A 22,067-nucleotide genomic window follows, 5' to 3' on the forward strand; every position below is an offset into this window, starting at 1 on the left:
GGATGCAGATATAGCACTATCCGAACCGAATCCAATTTGTTTACATCCCTAATCATAAATGAGAGAAAGAGAATGGATTTTTTGACTTTCAATTAGTAGGAGAGAGGACTAACAATGGTTGAAAACTTTCTTCTAATCTTCTAATTTCATTTTTTTTTAACTTGCAAGTTATAACAAATGGCCTAGATAGTGATAGGGGAGATGAAAAAGGAAACAAGACCTGCAAGCATGGAATGTGGTATTGGTATTAGATTGGCGGATTGTATCAGTAACGTCCGAGATTGATATCAATACCTAGTTGATCCTAAATCAGGAATCGATATCGGATCAAGAGTAAAATCATAAAAAAAAAAAAAAAAAAGGGAGAAAAGATTTGTACTTGGTGGTGTTTCCTACGCCCTCTCACAGGGCATATTGAGATGACACATCTGTCCCTAGGTAGATACCCATGCGTGCTCACCCATTGGCTCAGACGCTTGTGTAGAGATTATGCGACCAAGTAGAGATCTCTTGCCCAAAAAGAAAACCCAATTTTTGATAAAAAGTAGAGGTAAATTTGTCCAATCTAGATCGGTATCGATGGAGACTAGTAACCATCCCCAGTACCGATATGTCAATCCCTACCTGCAAGCAAGAGGTTGTTGATGCATGATGGAAAATTATCCTCTCCAATTCCTTTACGTGTGGCAGTGCGGCAGTGCTAGGTGAAGATGTTGACACTTGGCAGCTGCCGCATCCAACCATCCATATCAATGAGATTGGACCGTTGGATGCGGCAGCTACCAGGTGTCAACATCTCCACCTAGCACTGCTGCATTGCCGCACTGCCATACTTTAGGAATTGGAGAGGATAATAATCCGGTGCATGATGGGGGACATGACCTTTTGTTTGTTTCGATACGCCAAGCTCGATGAGTGAGGTGGTGGATCTGGACCGGGTCAGGTAACCTTTAGGAATCAGGAGATGGTGGGTCTTTCCTTTCATAATCTTCTAGAAGCCCTAGCTACTCTGTTTTAGTAATCAGTATGATATTCGTATCCGAGAACAATACTGATATGGATCGGCAGTATCAGTCTAGATCGATCCATTCGGATCGGCTGTATTGGTTTGGATTGGCTTTGTTTTCATTAAAAAATTAAATTTTTTCCTATTTTTATCATTGTCCGTATCGATCCACCCATACGAGACCGATTAAGGATTGGTATCGGTGGAACAACACAAATCGATCGGATCATAGGACCCAATACCGATCCCTCAAACCATGCTTACCATCCCTTATCCGCTCCTTGGGTTCATGCGTTCATGGCTTTAATCTTAATCAGTGTGAAATGGTGGTGCTTGGGACAAGGGAGAATGTTGAACTGTTTCATGACTTCTCGGAGCAGACGAATATGCGTATACGCTGGGGGTAAATCATAAATGACTCATACAACCAATGGCATTCTGCCAGATATACAATTGAGGCCCAAACAAGACCCATATTTTCTTTGATTCTGGGTTACGTCGAACCTGGTTAAATAGAACCTCGACCGATCAATCCTGATTCCAACCGATTCTAGGGCTAATCAAGATCAATCCAGGCTGATTTTGATCAGATCCGGATTGGAATTGATCAGGACCGATAAGAATCATGATTTCGTATTTTTAAACCTTGGGGGAATTTAAATCAAATCCTCAATTCTGATCCAACCGGAATCGGCCTAGATTAGTATAGATAATGAAATCTATAATGATATAGAAATGAATGAAAATCCCACATCCACGTTGAGATGAGACCTGCTTCACTATATAAATGGAGAGTACGTTACATTAGCTCATGCTCACACCTCTCAGATTACAAAGAACGAATATCTCGCTACAAATATATAGCAAAACCCTACATAGGTACAATCTACAAATACCCATATAGTCATGGTTGATTTGCTATAATCGCTAACTAATAATAGTTAATTAAAACATGTTTTAAAAGCATTCAATGTATTCCTTTTCGATTCCAATCATACGGCATAGTAACCATCATCCATCTTAAAAACATTTATAAAAACGTTCTACATTTCATTCAAATATAAAAACATTCCTTAACTTTTACCGAACAAAAAAACATTCCTTAAAAGGATTTTCTTATTGACACCTCCAACGTGTCAAATACTTCTACCCCTATTTGAAGAAGCTTTCAATTGCCCTATACGATCAGGATCCACATCTTGTACGACACGTTGCTCGTAATGGTCTGTGCAATGCAGACTAGGCTGTGCATGCAATGACCACCTTACCCCCGCTCGAGGAAGGCGTTTGGGAAGGGGTAAGGCGGTCATTGCCACACGGCGCAGTCTACACCGCTCAGGCCGCTACGGGCAGCATGCCGTAGAGGATCTGTTTCCTATACGATCATGCATAAACCCCTTCCCCATCCTCTTGCTCCTTCCTCTTCTACCCTTCGGACATATGAGCTGGCTCTCAACTCTCCCATACCAAGAACCCCCACAACATCGACATGGCACATTTTAGATATAATTCCCAACCGTCTTTTTCACATGTGTCCATTTCGAGAGTTGAACCTAATTGTTAGGAAATAACAACACAATAGAATGACGATTTGCAAAAGAAGAAGAGAAAAAGAAAACACACACACACAAGACAACGATTTACGTGGTTTCCTTTCAAGAAAGTAGGCTACATCCATGGTCGAGCAATAGTTCCAGATCCACTATTTTTGTGAAGAAAATACAAAACCTCTCTCACACCCTCACATCTCTTAAAAAGAGAAACCATTATATATAAATACAATATAACGAATACCTTAACCCACAAAAATACAAAACTACCCCTAAAAGCCTACTCGATTTGATTCAAAGTACAAACCAATATAAGACGAATAATATATCAAATCAAAAATCTCAACGAGCTCCTCGTAGCAATGGACTTCCACACACACATACAACCAAGTGCATTACCTGTTCACGGGCGGAATATAATGATGACACAACACTTTAATAACGAGGTCACATCATCATTGGAAATTCCAAGTATTGGGTTGGGCTTCGGCTAACCCTGCCTGAATTAACCCACAACCTATATGAGTATCACAAGAATAACAGATGGGTCAAGTGGAAACATGCTTCCAAGCACTATTAATGTCATCAACCTCAGCGTTTTCTAATGCCACCTAATAGCAATTTTATCTTTTGTAAATCGCTCATACCCAAGCTAGGCCAATTACACTAGTGATTGAAGATGAATCTCAGGTTGCACTTGGGTTAAGTAATCTACGAACCCAGTACTACCCATAAGTTTAGGTTAGGCAACTTCTCAATTAGTTGTGGCAATCATGGTTTTAGTGCACGGTATCGGATTCAGTATCGTTCACCTTCAAAACTACGATGCCAGTATGGTATTGGCATGGATCGGCCATATTGGACAAATTACCCCTAGTTTTCCTTACAAAAATGAGGTTTTTTTTTTTTTTTTTTTTTAATAACTATTTTACCCCTTGTCCATACCATTTCACTGATACGGTATCGGCTAGGTATCAATCAGTTACCTTTAAACCCGTGTAGTATCGGACGATCTGATACCGATACCTTAAACCATGGTGGCAATAGGCCAATAGCCCAAGTTGAGTGGGAGATTGAAGTTGTGTTTGGTATATATTCTCGGAATAGATTTTGGGTCTAAAACACATTATGAAGCAAGAAAAATAGAGAAGATTTGAGTTTCAGAATGCATTCTATACTCATAAAGTGGTGAACGAACAATTTATAACCTTACGTTTTTGTCCATTGTCTTATTCTCAAAATTATTTAATACAGTATTTATTTTTAATGGAGAGATAAAAAATTTAATGCATCATATTTAAAAATCTCCTTTTACCCTGCATTCTAATTTTTTAGGAATAAGATAAAGGGCAAAAAAATAATAATACTTGAGCTAAATGGCAAGCCAAGTTCAGAATTTCGGCCAAGCCATAGCATTTTTGGGCTGAGTGTAAGCTTATTTCTCTTCTAGCCTGACCACAAAACCAATTATAGTATGGATTAATCTCTGAATTCAAGCCCAACCCTTTATTTTGCTTGGTGAATTGATGCCTCATGTTAGGTATTTGACCAATACGCCAAAAGCTCCAAAGCTGATGGAACGTGTTAAATCAAACCTTTTAACCTATCCCATACTAGGCTGGCCCAATCTAGTGCCCATACACTATAGTGGACCCCATTAGGCACATAACGGACCACCACGCTCCAGCTGGTAGTCGTCTCGGCTCTCACTCTAGGTAGCTTTCACTCGGCGGTAGGTAGCCCTTTCCAAGCGGCTTCACCTGCTCCAAGGTTTTTCCTGGCGAGTAGCCCTTTCTTGATGGCTTTCATTCTACTCCGGTAGCCCTTCTCCTAGGTAGCCCTTTCAGTGACTCGAACCCTTGACTGGTGCCCACGATACCAAATGTTAGGTACTTGATCAATATGCCAAAAGCTAAGGCGATGGAACGCGTTAAATCAAACCCTTTAACCTATCCCATACTAGGTCGCCCAATCAGTGCCCATACACTATAGTAGGCCCCATTAGGCACATAACAAACCACCACGCTCCGCAGTGTCCTCGGCGGCTCTCACTCTAGGTAGCTTTCACTCGGCGGTAGGTAGCCCTTTCCAAGCGGCTTCACTCTGCTCCAAGGTTTTTGCCTAGCGGCAGGTAGCTCTTTCTTGACGGCTTTCACTCTACTCCAGGTAACCCTTCTCCTAGGTAGCCCTTTCCGTGACTCGAACCCTTAACCTGGTGCCCAGCTCTGATACCAAATGTTTGGTATTTGACCAATACGCCAAAAGCTCCGAAGCTGATGGAACGCGTTAAATCAAGCCCTTTAACCTATCTCATACTAGGCTGGCCCAATCTAGTACCCATACACTATAGTAGGCCTCATTAGGCACATAACACCGCATGTTGATGTTTTTTTTTTTTGTGGTAAATTACACGTCACCCCTTGGTTGTCAAATGAAACTTAAATCACCTCTTGGTTTTCAAATGAAATTAAAATCACCCCATCTACAGTAACGGTATTGGTGTGAAAAGACTATTTTACCCTTGTACTAAAACATTAAAATTAATTTACAATACTATCCTTCAAAATCTATGTTTGGATGTCAAGGGTAGTTCAGGAATTTAAATTTATTCAACTGGCTGACATCATCACTTAACAGTATAAAACTAATGGTAGGGACTAATTTGTCATAGGATAAATTACACATCACCTCCCTGGTTTTCAAACAAAACTCAGATCACCCCCTAGTTTTTGAAAAAACTCAAATCATCCCTTAGTTTAGACCCCAATATGACAAAATAGTCCCTACCGTTAGTTATGCTATTAAACGATGATGTCAACCAGTTAAATAAATTTAAATCTCTAAACTACCCTTGACCAATGTTGAAGATGAAGGAAGGGTAGTATTATAAATTTAATTCTAATGTTTTATTACAAAGGTAAAATAGTCCTTTCACACCAATAACTAACAACTGACTAACACCGTTACTGTAGAGGGGGGTGATTTGAGTATTTTCAAAAACCAAGGGGTGATCTAAGTCTCGTTTGAAAAATCCGGGGATGACGTATAATTTATCCTTTGTCATATTGGGGTCTAATACAGGGGGTGATTTGAGTATTTAAAAAAATTAGGAGGTGATTTGAGTTTCATTTAAAAACCAAGGGGTGTCATGTAATTTATCCTTCTTTTTTTTTTTTTTAATGCAAACTTCATGTCAATGATCATAATAGTAAAGGGAAAAGATCTCTCCCTGGTGGTAGTAAATAGTAGAACCTAACCAACAATAATGGTTTGGGGATACTTTGGTCACTTCAAACAAATTGGAGTGGGTATTTGGCTTTTCGTTATTTTTGCATTAAAAAAGGAAAAATTTTAGTCATTTTTGGGAAACGGGTATTATGATCAATTGAGAAAAATTGAGGCTATTTTTGGTAATTTTGAGAAAACCCGAGTCTATTTTGTGATTTTTTGAGGGCTCTGATAATAACTACTACGGACCATTTAGGAAAATAAAAAAGACCTTCCAAAGGTCCATGATGAATTGATGATGATCCCAAACCTCTTTTGTAATGGTGACCTGTCTCAGCCCACCATGATTGTCCAGTCTCGGCCCATCCTATAGTTATAGTTTCAATATTATACAAGAGAAAGGAGTTCGTACATAGTAGATTCCATGCATCATTTATTTAACAGGGGGTGTGGGGGTTTTATGGTCAAGTTGAATGAGCATAAATGTCCATCTAACAATAATTAATGCAAGCTGTGCATGTGCTCGATCATGCATAAAAACTTCTACCATTATACAATCAGGGTGGAAGTTATTGATAATACAAGATTCTAATCACATGATCCCATCACTAGTGGTGAATGAATTATTCCTTCTTCACGGGACACATAATTTAAGTGCAAAATCCAAACGAGACTGCCAAACAAAAAGATTAGGGCCACATAATGGACCTTATTTGGAAGCAAGTGCCATGGAGGAAATATCTGACAATATTGAAAGTTATTTGGGAAGAAATATCACACGACGCTAGTGTGTTATCAGCCTTTTCACATTGGTTTTCTCTCTCCTTTCATGAATCCTGACCATATGGGTCTAAGGGTGTCAATCGGTTCAGCTTTGGTTAGTCGATTTGGTTCAAGATATAAAATGTAGAAATCAAACCGAGATTAAACACACATTTTCAAATCGAAACGAATTGATTTGGGTTGTTCTATCTTATCACCCACAAATACATTTCACCAGTAAATGATATAGAATTGAACCTCCAACTATTAACACATAATGACTTGAATACAATGCACAATTCAAAAAAATATAGAAAGTTTTAGTATCTTTGTTTCAGGAATAATCAAATAAAGTATAGTTCAAAGTTATCATTGTTTATTTAATCACTTAGATTCATAAGGATGAATATTCAACAAATATCCCAAATTTTCTTGTGAGTTAATGATGCGGTAACCCTATCAACATGCACATCTCATTTCACATCCTCAATAATGACTGTTAAACCCAAAACCCCCAGGCCCAATCCCACCCCACCCCACCAATAGTCCTAATCTCTGTTTGGGAAAGGGTTTTTCCAAGCTTCGAAAGGAGGGTATACTAACACTCTCTCTCTCAATCTCTCTCATGATCACATGAAATAGCCTTGTTCCTACCCAAAAAAAAAAAAATAGCCTTGTTGCGTACGAAACCATTTTGTCGCATCTCAATGGTCCATTCCTCTATGCCGATTGCTTCGAGAACCAACCCCCCCCCCCCCACACACACACATACACCAAAAGTCCCACAAGGCAACAGTGCACTACCCCTCAATCACCATTGGTGTGTCGTGTAGATTCCTTCTCATATTGGCATAATAGGGATCCCTCTGCATTTGTTTTTCTTTTTGTGTTTTTTTTATATTTTTATTGGAAGACAAAAATCCTAATTTCTTTTTAGGGTTGCAGGGGAGCGTGGTCCGTGTGTGTAATGGGGGCCAATGATTGTTCAAGCTGAAGCATCATAAGGGTAGGATTTCTGCCTTTTGTTGGAGGCAAGGCAGTTATTTCACCTCATGTGTCTAGGTGTGGACGATCCAGTCCAAAAAAATTATCCTCTTCAATTCCTTAAAGTGTGGCAGTGGAGATGAAAACGAAACGAAACGGTCGAAATCCGACTCACCCCAGAGGAAGAGACCCTGATCCGTCCAATTCCTGCAATCCTGCTCTTTTCAAAGTCCGAAACCCTTAAAAACAAGCCCAAACGGCCAAACCCGTACTTATACCTGCCGCTGCTTACTGAACCCACTTTCCTCTCCTTCTTCGTCCTTCTGATCTGGGTGGCTGGTGGCTTTTTTCCTCTCCGAAGGTCCTCTAGGTTAGAGGGTTAAGAATTGGAATCGGGTGTTATCGAGTTATGACTCAAAACCCAGCCGAGCTCCAAAACCCCGTCGACCTCGCTACTGGCAACAGTTCCGATCACCTTCACATCATCTCCTCCGACGTCGACTTAACCACCATCGCCACTGCGGTCGAGGCCCCCCATGACGGCCTGCGGTTCTGGCAATTCATGATGGCGGGTTCCATTGCGGGCATGGTCGAACACATGGCAATGTTCCCTGTCGACACCCTCAAGACCCGTATGCAGATGCTTGGCGCCTCTTCTGCCCCTGCTTCATCTTCGCCCTTTCCGACTCAGACTTATCATCATCCCCGCTTCGGCCGTTTCCTCGCCTCAATTATACGTACCGAGGGCCCATTAGGTCTCTACCGTGGCATCGGCGCTATGGGTCTCGGTGCTGGCCCTGCCCATGCGGTCTACTTCTCCGTCTACGAAGTCTGCAAGGAAAAGTTTGGCGGCAACCGTTCAGGTCACCACCCTCTAGTCCACGCGGCTTCTGGTGTTGTTGCCACCACTGCTAGTGATGCCGTTCTCACCCCTATGGATGTTGTGAAGCAGAGGTTGCAGTTGCGGAGCAGCCCTTATAGTGGAGTAAAGGATTGTGTGGTGAGGATGCTTAGGGAGGAAGGGTTGAGGGCTTTCTATGCTTCTTACCGCACAACCATCGTGATGAATGCTCCTTTTACGGCCGTGCACTTCGCTACTTATGAGGCCGTCAAGAAGGTTTTGAATGAGGTATCTCCAGAGAATGCGAGAGAGGAACGGCTTCTCGTTCATATCACTGCCGGTGGAGCTGCGGGTGCCCTGGCTGGTGCGGTTACGACCCCCTTGGATGTTGTCAAAACAAGACTGCAATGCCAGGTTAGTTTCTTTTACCTTCTGAATCCTGTGGGCTTTGGTTGATTCTTTCTTATATGCATTAGCAATAATTAACGCTCCCACTTTTGCCGAAATAGATAAGGTTTCTGTCTGTTTCATTATTTGAAATTGGTCTATTTGATATGACTTCTACTGCTAATTGTTGCATCGATTTGGAGCTCGTTCTGCTGCTGAAATGAACTAGGTTTCTTGGGCTTTGTTAAGTATTTGGAAAATTACTATTGGTAGTACCACAGGAACTACTATTTTGCTACAAATCTGTTCTTCAAGCTAGAACAGAAACAGTGATGTGTACAAGCAATGTGCAGTTTTTCCTCCACCTCCTCCCCCAGGTTGAAAGTGATAATCCACGTGTGAAACAACACTTTCATTTTACCCAACCAGTCTTAGAATTTTATCCTCTGAAGAGAGAAGAATTAGAATTATTGAATGTGGTAACTGTTAAGTGGAAATATTGTGGATTTATTAACCGTGGTTCAAAAATTCTGATTGCCATTTTTGCCTTTTATCAATTTAAATTTCAAAAATTTTAAGTTTCAGTGTTTTATTTCTTCCCCTCCCAAGCTTTGTAAACTTTTAATATGATTTTTCATAGTGTATTGACTTGTTCCTCATTTTCTCTCTTTGTCCCAACTCCTAAGCCCCGTATTGGAAATGGAGAGAACTTGGAAGTGGTTTATAAGATTGGGATTTGGCGCACAAGATAGCCTTTACCTTGCATAGCGTTTTGTTTATTGATCCTTGATCTTTTGTCACAACCTTTATCCTTGTGGTTATCTAGACTTTTGTTATTCAGTTCTTTCAGAGTTTTCTTGATGTAGGAAGAGACTTCTCTATTGGTTGTCTCCCTATCACACATATTTGGGTGGCCATGTAGGCCCATTGGGGTAAAGACCTCTATAAAAGGGTTTGGACATTGGCTGCACTGTTCTCTGACTAGTACACTTCATCGTCAGTGTTTCTGCTACTACTGTGTTCTCTAGTTGGCATGTTTGGTTGTGGTTACACACCTCGAAGACAACACCATTGAGTCCTGGAGTCCGGATGCCTCAACTTGTAGCACTGTGGATTAGATCCAGGGAGGGGAGGGGGGAAGGGGTGATCAGATATGAAGACAGTGCATCAAAATGCATGCTTTATGTCTACTCTTGAAATAAATTCTCTCATGTGGCTTTTTTTTTTTTTAATATTGGCTTCACAAATGTTAAATTACATAGCTGTTTACAACCATCTCACCATCATATGTTCAACCATCTTGAATTTGTCATTGGTGATAAGCATGATGAATCCTGTGAAGTCCAGGAGATCCCAAACCATAATAGCCATTGGCAAAGTGAGCTTACTTTCGGTTTAGTGACTGCAGATGTTGCCAATGGTGCAATTAATAAATTAAACATAGGCTAGTAGATAGTGAAAATCAACTTGAACCTGCGAGTTCTGGTTTCAGTGCAGCGTGGGAGAGAGTAGTATCTATATTCTGATTGTCATTTCAAATGGCTTATATCATTATCGGTTATGTATTGATCATGCCAAGGATATTTGTAGAGCTTTAGAAATTGGAGATATGCAGGGGTATTAGGAAACCATAAATATGTTTCTGTAAATTTTTTGGCTTAAAGATTGTTGATGAGAATTCCATTACTTACCATATTGATGAATTGTTGGCCTTAAAAGAGTCAGGAGTTGTTCAAGAGGGGATAATCTTGCAAATAAACTTAAAGCTGTTTTTCTTTGTGGAAAACAACTCGCTCCCCTCTTGTTGGAATGAAGTGCTAAAGGATAAGAAAGAGGGAACCTTGTTTGGATGAAGTCATTGTTAGATTTTAGGTTGAAGAAGGAGAAGAGAAGAGAGCAGCCACGGTTTTGGTGTTCAAGTGTTATGTCTCTAACTTAGAGGTTAACATGCTTATATTGAAAAGAATAGTAAATTACACCTAGGCCCTTGGCCTTATACAAATGACAAAAAATAAGAAAATAATACAAGGGGATATTTACACATATACCCCTGATACAATACAGCCATTCTTAACACTCCCCCTCAAGCTGGGTGGTATATGTCATACATACCCAGCTTGTCTAACGTAAAACTAAAGTGATTGGAGCCAAGTCCTTTGGTGAAGATATCAGCCACTTGTTCATTCGTCTTCATAAAGGGGGAGAAAAAGAAGAGGACCTTGAAGGCAAGAGATCAAGAGGAACCTGGAAGTTCAAGACACTAGAAGGCATGTGATTAATAAGAAAGACAGCAGTGAGTAAAGCATCAGACCAAAAAGTTTTTGGAACATGCATGGTAAACCAAAGTGATCTAGCCACTTCAAGGAGATGGCGATTTTTTCTTTCAGCCACCCCATTTTGTTGAGGGGTATCAACACAAGCCACCTGATGAATAATGCCATGGTCAGAAAAAAAGGTTTCCAAACCACTATACATATACTCCCCACCTTTGTCTGAGCGGACAATTTGGATCTGAGTTTGAAATTGGGTATACACTAACTCATAAAAGTTTGTAAATGCAACATGGACATCACTCTTATGTTTCAAAAGAAAAACCCAAGTAACCCGAGAAAAGTCATCAATAAAAGAAACAAAGTAGTGGAAGCCACGCAAAGAAGTAATAGGGGAGGGCCCCCAAACATCAGTATGGATAAGATGAAAAGGTGAAGTAGATCTATTACCATTAGATGCATAAACTGTTTTACAACTTTTGGCAAATAGACAAGGTTCACAATGAAAAACATGCGAGACAGGAAAAGAAGTAAACAAATGTGGCAACTGTTTTCGCATAATAGAAAAGGAGGGGTGCCCCAAGCGACGGTGCCATAGCAGAATATCCTCCTGAGTACGTCCACCGTCTTGCCCACAAACATAGGACTGAGCTTGCAGAATAGGGGAAGTACCAGTCTCCAAAACATACAAGCCATTAGCTTCACGACCACTGCCAATCACCCTCTTCATCACCAAATCCTGAAAAAGACAATGGGTAGGAAAGAAGGTGACAAAGCAGTTCAAAGATCTAGTCAATTGACTAACAGAAAGAAGGTTAGTGGCAAAGTTGGGAACATGAAAAACAGACTTCAAGGGTAAAAAAGGTGCAACCTGGATATCTCCCTTACCAAAAATAGAAGAGAAGGTACCATCAGCAATTTTTACCTTATCTTTCCCAGAACAAACAGAATAGGAATTATATAGCTGTGACCTACCAGTCATATGATCTGTGGCACCTATTGAAGCAACAAGAGCCAAAAAACACTGCAACTGGCGGAAAACAGAGGCAGAACAGCCTGGCCGAGATTCCCTTCTACTCCTTGGGTGCTTCCAAGAGATGTGGGAGGACACAATGAGAAGAAACAAGACCTCCACACGAAACTAGAGCACTTGGTTGCTCGATTTTGGGCAGACAAGAGAGAAACAGTCCGAGAAGGTATGCTATTTTCCTTCACAGAGACTGTTCTTCACCTTCCAAACAATCTTCAATCACCTTCAAACTCCAGGAGCAAACAGCTTTGATACCATGTTAGATTTTAGGTTGAAGAAGGAGAAGAGAAGAAAGAGAAGAGAGCAGCCACGGTTTTGGTGTTCAAGTGTTATGTCTCTAATTTAGAGACTAACATGCTTATATTGAAAAGAATAGTAAATTACACATAGGCCCTTGGCCTTATACAAATGACAAAAAATAAGAAAATAATACAAGGGGATATTTACACATATACCCCTGATACAATACAGCCATTCTTAACTGTCATGTGATGCTTCCATACTGAAGAGGAATGTTAAGGAGAAGAATTGACTAGACAATTAGACTGCCTAAGTTCATTATATGTTAGGATAAGGCTTGTGATTCAGCCTTACCTAACATACCTTATTTGTATCTGCTATCCTTTTATAAATAAAGAACGACCTCTGTCATTCTAGACAAGCCAATCCATTCTCTCAAACCTATTATTCTCAACTTGGTATCAGAGCTGAGTCACAAACTATTCTCTCCAACCATACAGACCATCACGTACCCTGCCGTATACGATTATTGCTTCCAGCACCAGATCCCAAAAAACATAATGAGTGGAATAAAGGTGAACACAACAATTAAAGGTCAACAGTGAGACTATAAATGGAAATTAAATTTGTATGTTAAAGACGTTGAGAACTAAAGATAATGAGATGGTAAGAGAGCAAGAAACATAACCTTTACTAGAAATAGCAGGCAGGGACCCATCGACAACTCAGACCTTGTCCTTACCCAAACAAGGGAGATAGGTATGAAACATGTCCAAGGAGCTAGGCTTATGGTCAGAGGCCCATAATCAAGGAGCCAGGAAGGACTAAAGTGAAAAGAAACATGAAATATACCTAGTTGGGCTAGATGAGAAGTAGATGTAGTGGAAGAAGCCATGGTAGAGGGTGTCGTACCAAGCTGTGTCATCATGCATTGGAGGGCAACCATCTGTTCTGAGGAAAACGGGGAGGCCGTTGCAAAGGAAGAACCATCAGTTATTTCAGACAGATGAATCTGAGGGCGAGAGGACCCTTGTTCCCCACCGTGCCCCCCCTTTGGGGCGACCATGAAGCTTCCAACATGTCTCTCTAGTGTGGTGAGGACATTCACAATAATCACACTAGAGGGTGTCGTACCAAGTTGTGTCATCATGCGTTGGAGAGCAACCATCTGTTCTGAGGAAAACGGGGAGGCCATAGCAGAGGAAGAACCATTAGTTGATTCAGATAGATGAACCTGTAGTCAAGAAGACCCTTGTTTCCCAGCGCTCCCCCCTTAGGGCGACCATGAAGCTTTCAACATGTCTCTCTAGTGTAGTGAGTGACGTCCACTATCATCACACTTAGCTGGTTCCTTTACAGGAGCAACCAGTTTGTTGGTAGTGCTAAGGTTCAATTGTGGGAGAGTCTAAGTAGTGGTAACAAGGCTTGTGGCAGTAGTCTCAACCGGCTTAGGGGTGCCACCAGTTAAATACCCTAGAAGATTATTACCTTGAATATTGAGAAGGCATGCTTAGGACCAGGTAAGATAATTGGTCCCATTGAGTTTTGGATTTCGGCTTAGGTTCACGTACGAGAACATTCTCGTACGCTCCTGAGCTGACTAGATGGAATCCACAAAGTGGGGTCCTCAGGTTCACGTACGAGAACATTCTCGTACGCTCATGAGCCGATTAGATGGAATCCACTTTGTAGACCCCACTTTGAGGATTCGTATGAGAATGTTCTCGTACGTGAACCTGAGCCGGCCTTTGAGTTTTGTAGGACCTATATGAAGAAAAGGGTTGTGGTCTTGGGTTCTCAAATTGACCCACCACACTACCCTCTACTCCCCCTGTGGAGGTAGCACTGCTTTCCACCATAGAGGTATTAAATTATTCACAACTAGATCAACTAACCAATGGCATATAGAACACTCATTGGAGGCAATAGTTGTGAGCAAAAAAAATCCTTGGCATTGATGGACAAGGCGGGTCAATAGTAGAAGAAAAGGATATAGCAGTAGGGCTTGGATGGCCTGGCAGCGCTCGTTGAGGTAGGGGCAAGGCCTAGTAGGGCCATGTGAGAGTCAAGGAAGGGCATGGGGCCCTAGCGGTGCTTGGCAGGGAGCCTGGGGGCCATAGCGATGCACGATAGGTGGCTTGGGGCTCTTGCGATGCGAGGCAGGGGGCCCTAGTGATGTGTGACAATGGCCTAGGAGCCTTGGCGGTCATCAACAAGAGGGTCGGGTGATGCAGATTCCAAAAGAGGCTTATTTAATGGGCCCAAACTAGGGTTGGGTTCTATACATGTTGGGCCTTTGATCCCATGACTTTTCTATGTAATAGGCTATTTTTATGGGCCCAAACTATGGGTAATAAGGTTACATACGGGATTAGTTAGTAGATTTCTTTTTAGTGGTCATGTGATCACTTAAGTGATCATATGACTATTTAATTGTTTTGTAAGTTGGGTTGGATTAGAACTCTGTTTTGAGTCTATTTTAGTTTCCTAGTTAGTTTAGGTTACCTAATAGGTTTAGGATTGGGTTAGGCCTTTCCTTTTCAGTGTAGGAGTCTATTTTTGAGTCTTTTATATAAGGTTGTAAGGGGATAAGCACTGGACACGAATTTTTTATATTAATGGAAAGTTTTTTTGCTGCTCTTCTTCTCCATTGCTGTTACATTCAAGTTCTGGTTCAAGCTCCGATTTTTCAAGGATCTTCCATCCAAACAAGCTGTGTCCAAGTACTTCTTCAACAACAGTAAGTTTGAATCATCCCTAACCTTAGCCGTTATTCTTCTAATCCTCCATACAGCCAAACCCTAGATTCCCCCTTTTGTTTTTCAATTTTCCCAAGACCTAGATTCTGACCAGACCAAACCAGCCATAGGAACAGCCCCAAATTTGGATTGAATTCTCCCCTCACTCTCTTGGAGACTCTATCCAAGTTGCAGCCCAAACTGACAATCCAATCCCCTTCAATCCTACAATAATCCATTATCAAAACTCTAACCCTAACCTCCATTATTTGCTGACGAACCTGATACAGCCCCTGGTTTTGAGTTTTCCTTAACGTAACCTTCACTGGAAAACTCATACCTGACACTTATCCCATACCCCATCATCAAACCCTAGACATCTTCAAACCCTAACCCTAAATCCCATTATTTCTCACAGTTCCTTGCTGCCGATTCTGGTTAGCAGCCTTATACCTTTTATTTGTTAACGAGACCTTCACTGGAAGACTTCCCTACATCAACTTACCTTAACCCTACCATCTATCCCTAACCCTGACTAAACCCTAGCCAGAATTTGACCTAGCCCCCGAACTACCTGTTCAGAGTAGATCCTGGTTATTGGCTAGTTGGATCCCTTCCAATCAAGGACTACATTACTGGGGGCCCAAAAAGCAATCTACAGTGGGCCTAGGGCCTTGGCGGTGATCAGTAGGAGGGTGGTGGTGCCCAACGGCGATCGGTGGACGCGGCAAAGGGCATGGAGCCCTAGCGGTGAACGGCAGTGGGCAGTGGTACTATTGTAGGGTCAGCGGGTGAGCAGGTTAGTGGAGGTGGCACGTTTCAGTTGACTATGCTTAGCCTTGGGAGGCCGAAGTCTTTAATGTGTAGGGTCGAACTCCTCTTAGTGATGTAAAAAGAAAAAATACCCAAAGTATTTGGCCTCTGATACCAAGTTGAGAATAGGAGGTTGGAGACATAGTTGTCACGGCGTCTCAAGGCGGTGGAGAGGGTCCAAATTCCAAGCGACACCAACTAGGCGACCAAGGTGTCCTAGGTGCCCGCCTAGGCAACCAAGGCGTTCAAGTCAACCAAGGCGCCTGGATGCCTTGACAACTATGGTTGGAGAGAATGGATTGGCTTGTCTAGAATGATAGAGGCCGTTCTTTATTTATAGAGAGGATAACAAATACAAATAAGGTATGTTAGGTAAGGCTGAGTCACAAGTGTTATCCTAACATACAATGAACTTAGACAGTCTAGTTGCCTAGTCAACTCTTATCCTTAACAGTTGACAATAGCAAAACTTGACAAGTAAGGCCGAGAAGATGGTATCTAACTCACAACTTAGACCTGATAACTAAGGCCGATGAGATGGTAGCAAATCACACTTTGAAGAAAACACTGATGCACACATGAAAGTAAACAGAAATCCATGAACCCAAGGCTCACAAGTGATGCATGAGCGCTTCCGTGGATTGGCCCGAACCCGTTGGGAATTCGGATGGAAATGAACCGGGTCCAATTGGTTTTTGGAGTCTAGTAGGATATTAGTAATCTATTTATTTATTTAGATTTATAGTTTAGTCATTTGTTTTACTTTGAATAGGCTCGGTAGTGGTAGAGTTCCACTATGTTTCAGTTTTAAAGTTTAGTTAGGAGACTTTATGTCCCTTTTTAAATACAAGGTTGTAATCATCAAGATGTTTCAGATGAGAATGAATGAAAATTGAGTTTTGGTTGAAGCCTGCATAACTGGTTGTGTCCTCCCCCCTCCCCCCTCCCCCCTCTTCCTGCGATCTCTCTCTCTCTCTCTCTCTCTCCCCGTCTCTTCTTCCCTTCTATTTTCTGCTAATGTTACCTTTGCTCTGTTCTGGGCGACACTTGCAACCAGAAAAGAGTGAATTGATCTCCGTTGAATCTGCTCTAGTTAATGGAACTTTGTATGTTAGTTGCACTCCTATGGGTGACTACAGTTCCAGAATCTTAGCCCTATATGTTTTCCCCATGGTGAGCTTCGAAGTCATGTTCAGTTCTGAACTGGTTCTACCGCCTAGTTTGATCTGCAGAAGCTTATTTTCAAACGAATCTTAGTCTGTTGGAGTTGCTATTTGTTGGAACGAATAGGGTTTTGAATAACGATCCCTTTCTTAAAGTTTCACTTCGGTTGGACTTCTAGTCAGGAAGATCTCTCTTCCGAAACAAACTCCCCTTCCGCTGGCTTTGCTGGTCGGGAGGTTGAAGGTGATCTCTCCCCACCCACAATTTGTCTTTTGAGAATTGGTTTCCCAAAATTACCCCTTCCTATGTCTATTAACCCATTTTGTCCTTACTTTGTCTCCTCTTCCTAGTTGACCCTCAATCTTTAATTCTTAATCTTATTTTGTCATTACCTATTTTTATATCCAATAGCCTTTTCAGATTCTTTTTAATTACAGCCCTGCCACTCCCCCTAGATAACTTTAGATTTTACCAAATTGCCATCGTTTTCTTTTAAGTTGGGTATTTGGTATTTGGGTGGGCCCATAGCAAACCCAATAGGATATTTTGACCCAGGTTCTGCATCAACAAAGGATTTGGAAACTTTAAGAAAAGTCTTGTGAGAATTCTAAGAAGATAAAGTGACTGCTTTTTTTTTGTTTTTTTTAAACTTTTCCCTCCTTTTAATTGTGATTGTTTTCTATGTGAAGTCTGGGAAGGATAAGAAACTTGCCAATGCTCAGGCCAACCTATCATTGGGCTATTGTAGTTGTTGTCTTGAAGTGAACTTGGTATGCAGTATCAAGGAATGGATGGGGTGTACATAGAGCCCACCTAAAGCCATAGTTGTTGTTGGCGCCATGGCGTCTCGCTGAAGGGCTGCATGGCGACCTACGCCATGGCGACCCTCTTGGACTCTCTTCCTCTTCGGCTTGATTTCTTCTTCCCTCTGATTTCTTCTTTCCTCTTCAATTTCTTTCGGATTTCTTCTTTCCTCTTCGATGGATTTCTTCTTCCTGGGATTTCTGAATTTTCTTCTTAAAACTTGAGAAACAATAGAGAAAAATAAAACAGCTTGAGTATACACTATGCCTAAAGCATTTGTTTAACAATCAATTCTTGCTGGATTTATAAAAATCCCTTCTCATCCACCATTTTCAGTTTCCCATATTCTTTAATCAATTTTAAAGCTTTACTAAACCTGCCCTTTTTTACTACTGCGAGTTCTTCATGTAAACTGTTTATGAAAGACCTGAACCAAAATGATCCGAAGCCCAGAATTTGACTTCTCTCTTTCTTCCACCATCATTCTACCTATAGCACTGCCCTAGTAATTGACTCCCCAGTTGGGCCCTAGTTCAAATCTCTTCCCCTTCAAGGTTAATTGCACGATCCGATCCTTGACTTTTGAAGGTTTAAATCAAATCCATATCTTTTTCACTCAACAAAAAAAAATAGTAATCACCAAATACATATGCAAAATATAATATCTCAACATTGTCTTCTTTGACGTGGTGCTGAGTCAATTCAAATTGAAGTATTTGGACTTTTGTGATTGGATGACACTGGATTCACTTCCAAGTTGCCCCCTTGATAAGGCTTTCTCCCTCCATTGTTCCTGTTGTATTGGACTTTGTTTCTATCTTAGGCAATTTATCTGGGTGAATTGCATCCTCAACTTGTTACCTCACCTCGGCTGCTACCTCAAAGGTGGTAAGAGGCTGAGCAAATAGATAATGTGTGTATTGAGGTCGCAAATTCTTGACAAGAAAGCAGTGAGCCCTTCCATAAAATCTTGCCTTGTTTCCAAATCTTGGCGATTTAGTTCCATCTGCGTATTGTAAGAATATGGCTATTTGAATGCTTTGACTGTCTCCCCAAGTCTGAGTTTGGGACGAATCTGGTGACATTAGCCAATGGAGGGCTGGCCTGGTGTGGTTGTAAGAGTTTTTTGTTTTAAAAATATACTCGTACTTGGCATCACAAAGAAGAATGGTGTATTAACAAGTTAAAGGTGTGACAGTTCCACTCTCAAAAATTGCTTGAAAACCTGAAACAATATCAACAGATCATGTTGCCCAACAGCAAAGACTAGGCTGATTTTAGTCGGAAAGGAGAAAGAGTTTAGAAGAAATATATTATGAGACAGCAAAAGAGAAGAGGCCAAGTATGTTTTGAATTGTGTGTCTCTTGTTTCCTCTTAAATCTCTTATTGAAAGTGAGACTTCCAAAGGGTTTATGAGAATTGGATTTACATGCATAGTGATCCATTGGAGGTGGGCATGCATGATACATCCTCTTGCTTCAGGGTGGGAGGTTTATTCCTTCAAATGTGTTTGTGCTGGCTTGGTGAGGTTTGGCATGGTGTGGAGAGGTAGGTTTATTATGAAGCTCAGCTTGTCTTACTCTGTTCATTTCTTGATCCTCGATCTTTTATTATCAAATTTTTTTTACCATTTTGGGTTATTTTTTTTAACTTCACTTTTTCCTTTTGAAAAAAAAATTAGGCTATTTAGGCAAGCAGAATTAAGGGTTTCTCTCTGACTTTTCTGATTGGACTTCTTTATATTTCTTTTGGTCCCAAGCAAGGTAGGCATATAATCACAAGTGCTCTCTTCACTGCCCACATGTAGTAGGCCATCTAGGACTGTTGAGCTAAAGACTTTCACAGAAGAGGTTGGACTTTGTTGTCTTGGATCCGAAAATAGCATCATTACCTCCACTGTTTCTACTTCTCCTTTCCTTCTTTATTGTATTCTGCTATTGCTGTGTTCTTAAGTTAAAGAGTACATAAAGTAAGCTCACTGTGACCTTGGCGATGGGTGTGCACGTCCAAGATGAGATCATTGAGCCCTGGAGCCTGGGTGCCATCAACCTGGAGGTTGGCTACACTGAACATATGGGCACTGCTCGGCATCGTCCCATTCACTGCCATTAAGAGTCCATAGAGGGGCATTTTTTGAAGCAAGAAGAATAGATGTTGAGTGCTGACCATACGTGCAGCAGAGCCGGTCTCTCGATCAGATTCAAGAACAATGCATCCACTTCATGCTTTGGTATACTATTGATTTTGGCTTCTCTAGGAGCAAGTTTAATGTTATGCATGTAAATTGTTGTTTATAAGCATCAATAATATATTCAACAAATTTTTTGACAAATTATGACCCAATACCCAACATTGTGAGAATACAAAAATCAATTGTATCTTACAGACCACAAACAAGCAAAATATCCTTATTAATATACACAAAATATAGTACAGTAGAACTTTACAGATTTCTCACTAAATAGTGACCATCTAATACCACCATATTTGTTCAGGATATAAATCAAGCTTCCTGAGATTTTTAAGATTTTTCCTAATAATTTATTGTTATTATGGTTCTGTCACAGGGGGTAGGTGGAGCAGACACTTTTGGTAGTAGTTCTATTCGCATGGCTCTCAAGCAGATAGTGTCCAAGGAGGGTCCCCAAGCTTTGCTGCAAGGTCTGAAGCCAAGGATATTGTTCCATGCCCCAGCAGCTGCAATATGCTGGTCCACGTATGAAGCCATGAAAAGTTTCCTTGCACCCTTCCCAGACAGCCGATTCCACCCGAAAACCTGAAAATCTAGCACCAGGGGATACCACCTGGTCTTTTGATTGGGGGATCAATCTCATGATTATTTATCAGAATTGATTTTTGTGCCGGCAGTGTCTAAATAAGCTGGTGAGGGTTTTTGATCTTCAGTTTTCCTCATATTTCTTTTTCTCCTCTCTGCTGATGAGATGGTTGGGGCTCATACTGGGTGGTTGAAGAGGGTGTAGGTGATAGTTATTCTTTGAGGCTAATGCTCTTGTGCCTTATTATACTTTAAAAATGTATCTTTTGACAGATTACAGTGAGATACAACACAAAAACTGGCAATGGAAGCCATAGTTAAATTAAAAAAAAGGAAAAAAGGTTAAACTTGAGAATCAGGACTTGAGATCAAGGAAGCATACTAGGCAATTTTGGTTGATGGGTTTGTTCTATGCACTGTTGTTGAGTGGCTGTAATGGACTAATGGTAGTTAATGACCAGTAAAGAATGTGCTGTTTGAATGTGCCTAGCTGGTTTAAACCTGTACCAATTGAGCCAACATATATGGTGGGCCGGACCTTGCTAGTTGCAGGTGTAATAGATCAATTTCATTGAAATCCAGAAATGGGCTCTTTTCTGTGTTGAGAAGAGAAGATCCCTTTGCCATTTGGAGAGACTAGAAACTGCCTATTTCTAACCATACTTGGATTTAGTTCAAGTGAAAGTCAACCTGAATCTGCCATGCCTTGTGTCTATACAGCGTGGGTCAACGGTTATAGGTTGTGAAAATCAACTTGAACCAGCCATGTCAATGTCTAAAACAAACTCTTTGAAAGGACCAATGGTCGGAGGATTGCAAGTCAGCTCAGCTCCCTAGCCAACCCTTTACTTGATTTGTCAATTTTTGCAAGATCTCTGTTGGCTAACTATTTTTTATTTTCCCTGCCAAGCTGTGTAGCGAATGCAAATGCTTCTGTGTGTCTGTCTTAACTCATTTCAGGAGAGAGATAGACACAGGGAGGCAGTATCAGGCGCTATGCAGCCTAGCACCATTCTTCTTCCAAATTTCATACAATTATGGGAAAGGATTGGCACCCTTATCTGTTTTTTTTTTGTTTGGGAAAATTACACTGCTACCCCCTGAGGTCTGTACTAAATACAGTGTGACCTCCTGTGTTTTCAAAATATACATCCTCACCCCCTAAGTTTAGGGTACTTGTTACATTTTGCCCCACTCCGTTAGAGCATTACCGTTAGTTGTTGACATGTTGGCCATTGATGTCTTAAAATGACAAACATACCCTTAATGGGTGTGAGCTTACCATTTTGCCCATAGGGCAGCCCAAACTTCACACCCCTTCCTCAGGCCATCTTCAAGCTCATCACCAACGACTTGCCTCAGGTTCGAGAGAGAAACTGCTTCAACAGTGAAAGACCTGATCAGGTCACACAACCTCGCAGGTCAGTTAGTTCAGTGGATCAAAGACTCCAGTTTACGTGCCAAGAAAGATAT

The 22,067-nt window shown here is 41.2% G+C and overlaps 1 protein-coding gene across 1 annotated transcript; it reads left to right on the forward strand.

Moving 5' to 3' along the window:
* The first annotated feature begins 7,816 nt into the window (after window positions 1–7,816).
* On the forward strand, window positions 7,817–20,917 carry LOC122646882 (mitoferrin-like). Its single transcript, XM_043840519.1, has 2 exons — window positions 7,817–8,785; window positions 20,386–20,917. The coding sequence occupies exons 1-2, from the start codon at window positions 7,940–7,942 to the stop codon at window positions 20,596–20,598; spliced, it is 1,059 nt and encodes a 352-aa protein (XP_043696454.1). The 5' UTR covers window positions 7,817–7,939; the 3' UTR covers window positions 20,599–20,917.
* The last annotated feature ends 1,150 nt before the right edge of the window (window positions 20,918–22,067 follow it).

The sequence above is a fragment of the Telopea speciosissima genome, chromosome 1 (genome assembly GCF_018873765.1).
Source record: "Telopea speciosissima isolate NSW1024214 ecotype Mountain lineage chromosome 1, Tspe_v1, whole genome shotgun sequence".
Classification (NCBI taxonomy): Eukaryota; Viridiplantae; Streptophyta; class Magnoliopsida; order Proteales; family Proteaceae; genus Telopea; species Telopea speciosissima.

Bases quoted from the DNA above. Each gene is read 5' to 3' on its own strand.
- LOC122646882 (XM_043840519.1), top strand. From the start codon at position 7,940: ATGACTCAAAACCCAGCCGAGCTCCAAAACCCCGTCGACCTCGCTACT. The intron at 8,786-20,385 runs GTTAGTTTCTTT...GTTCTGTCACAG, and splicing joins AAACAAGACTGCAATGCCAG to GGGGTAGGTGGAGCAGACAC.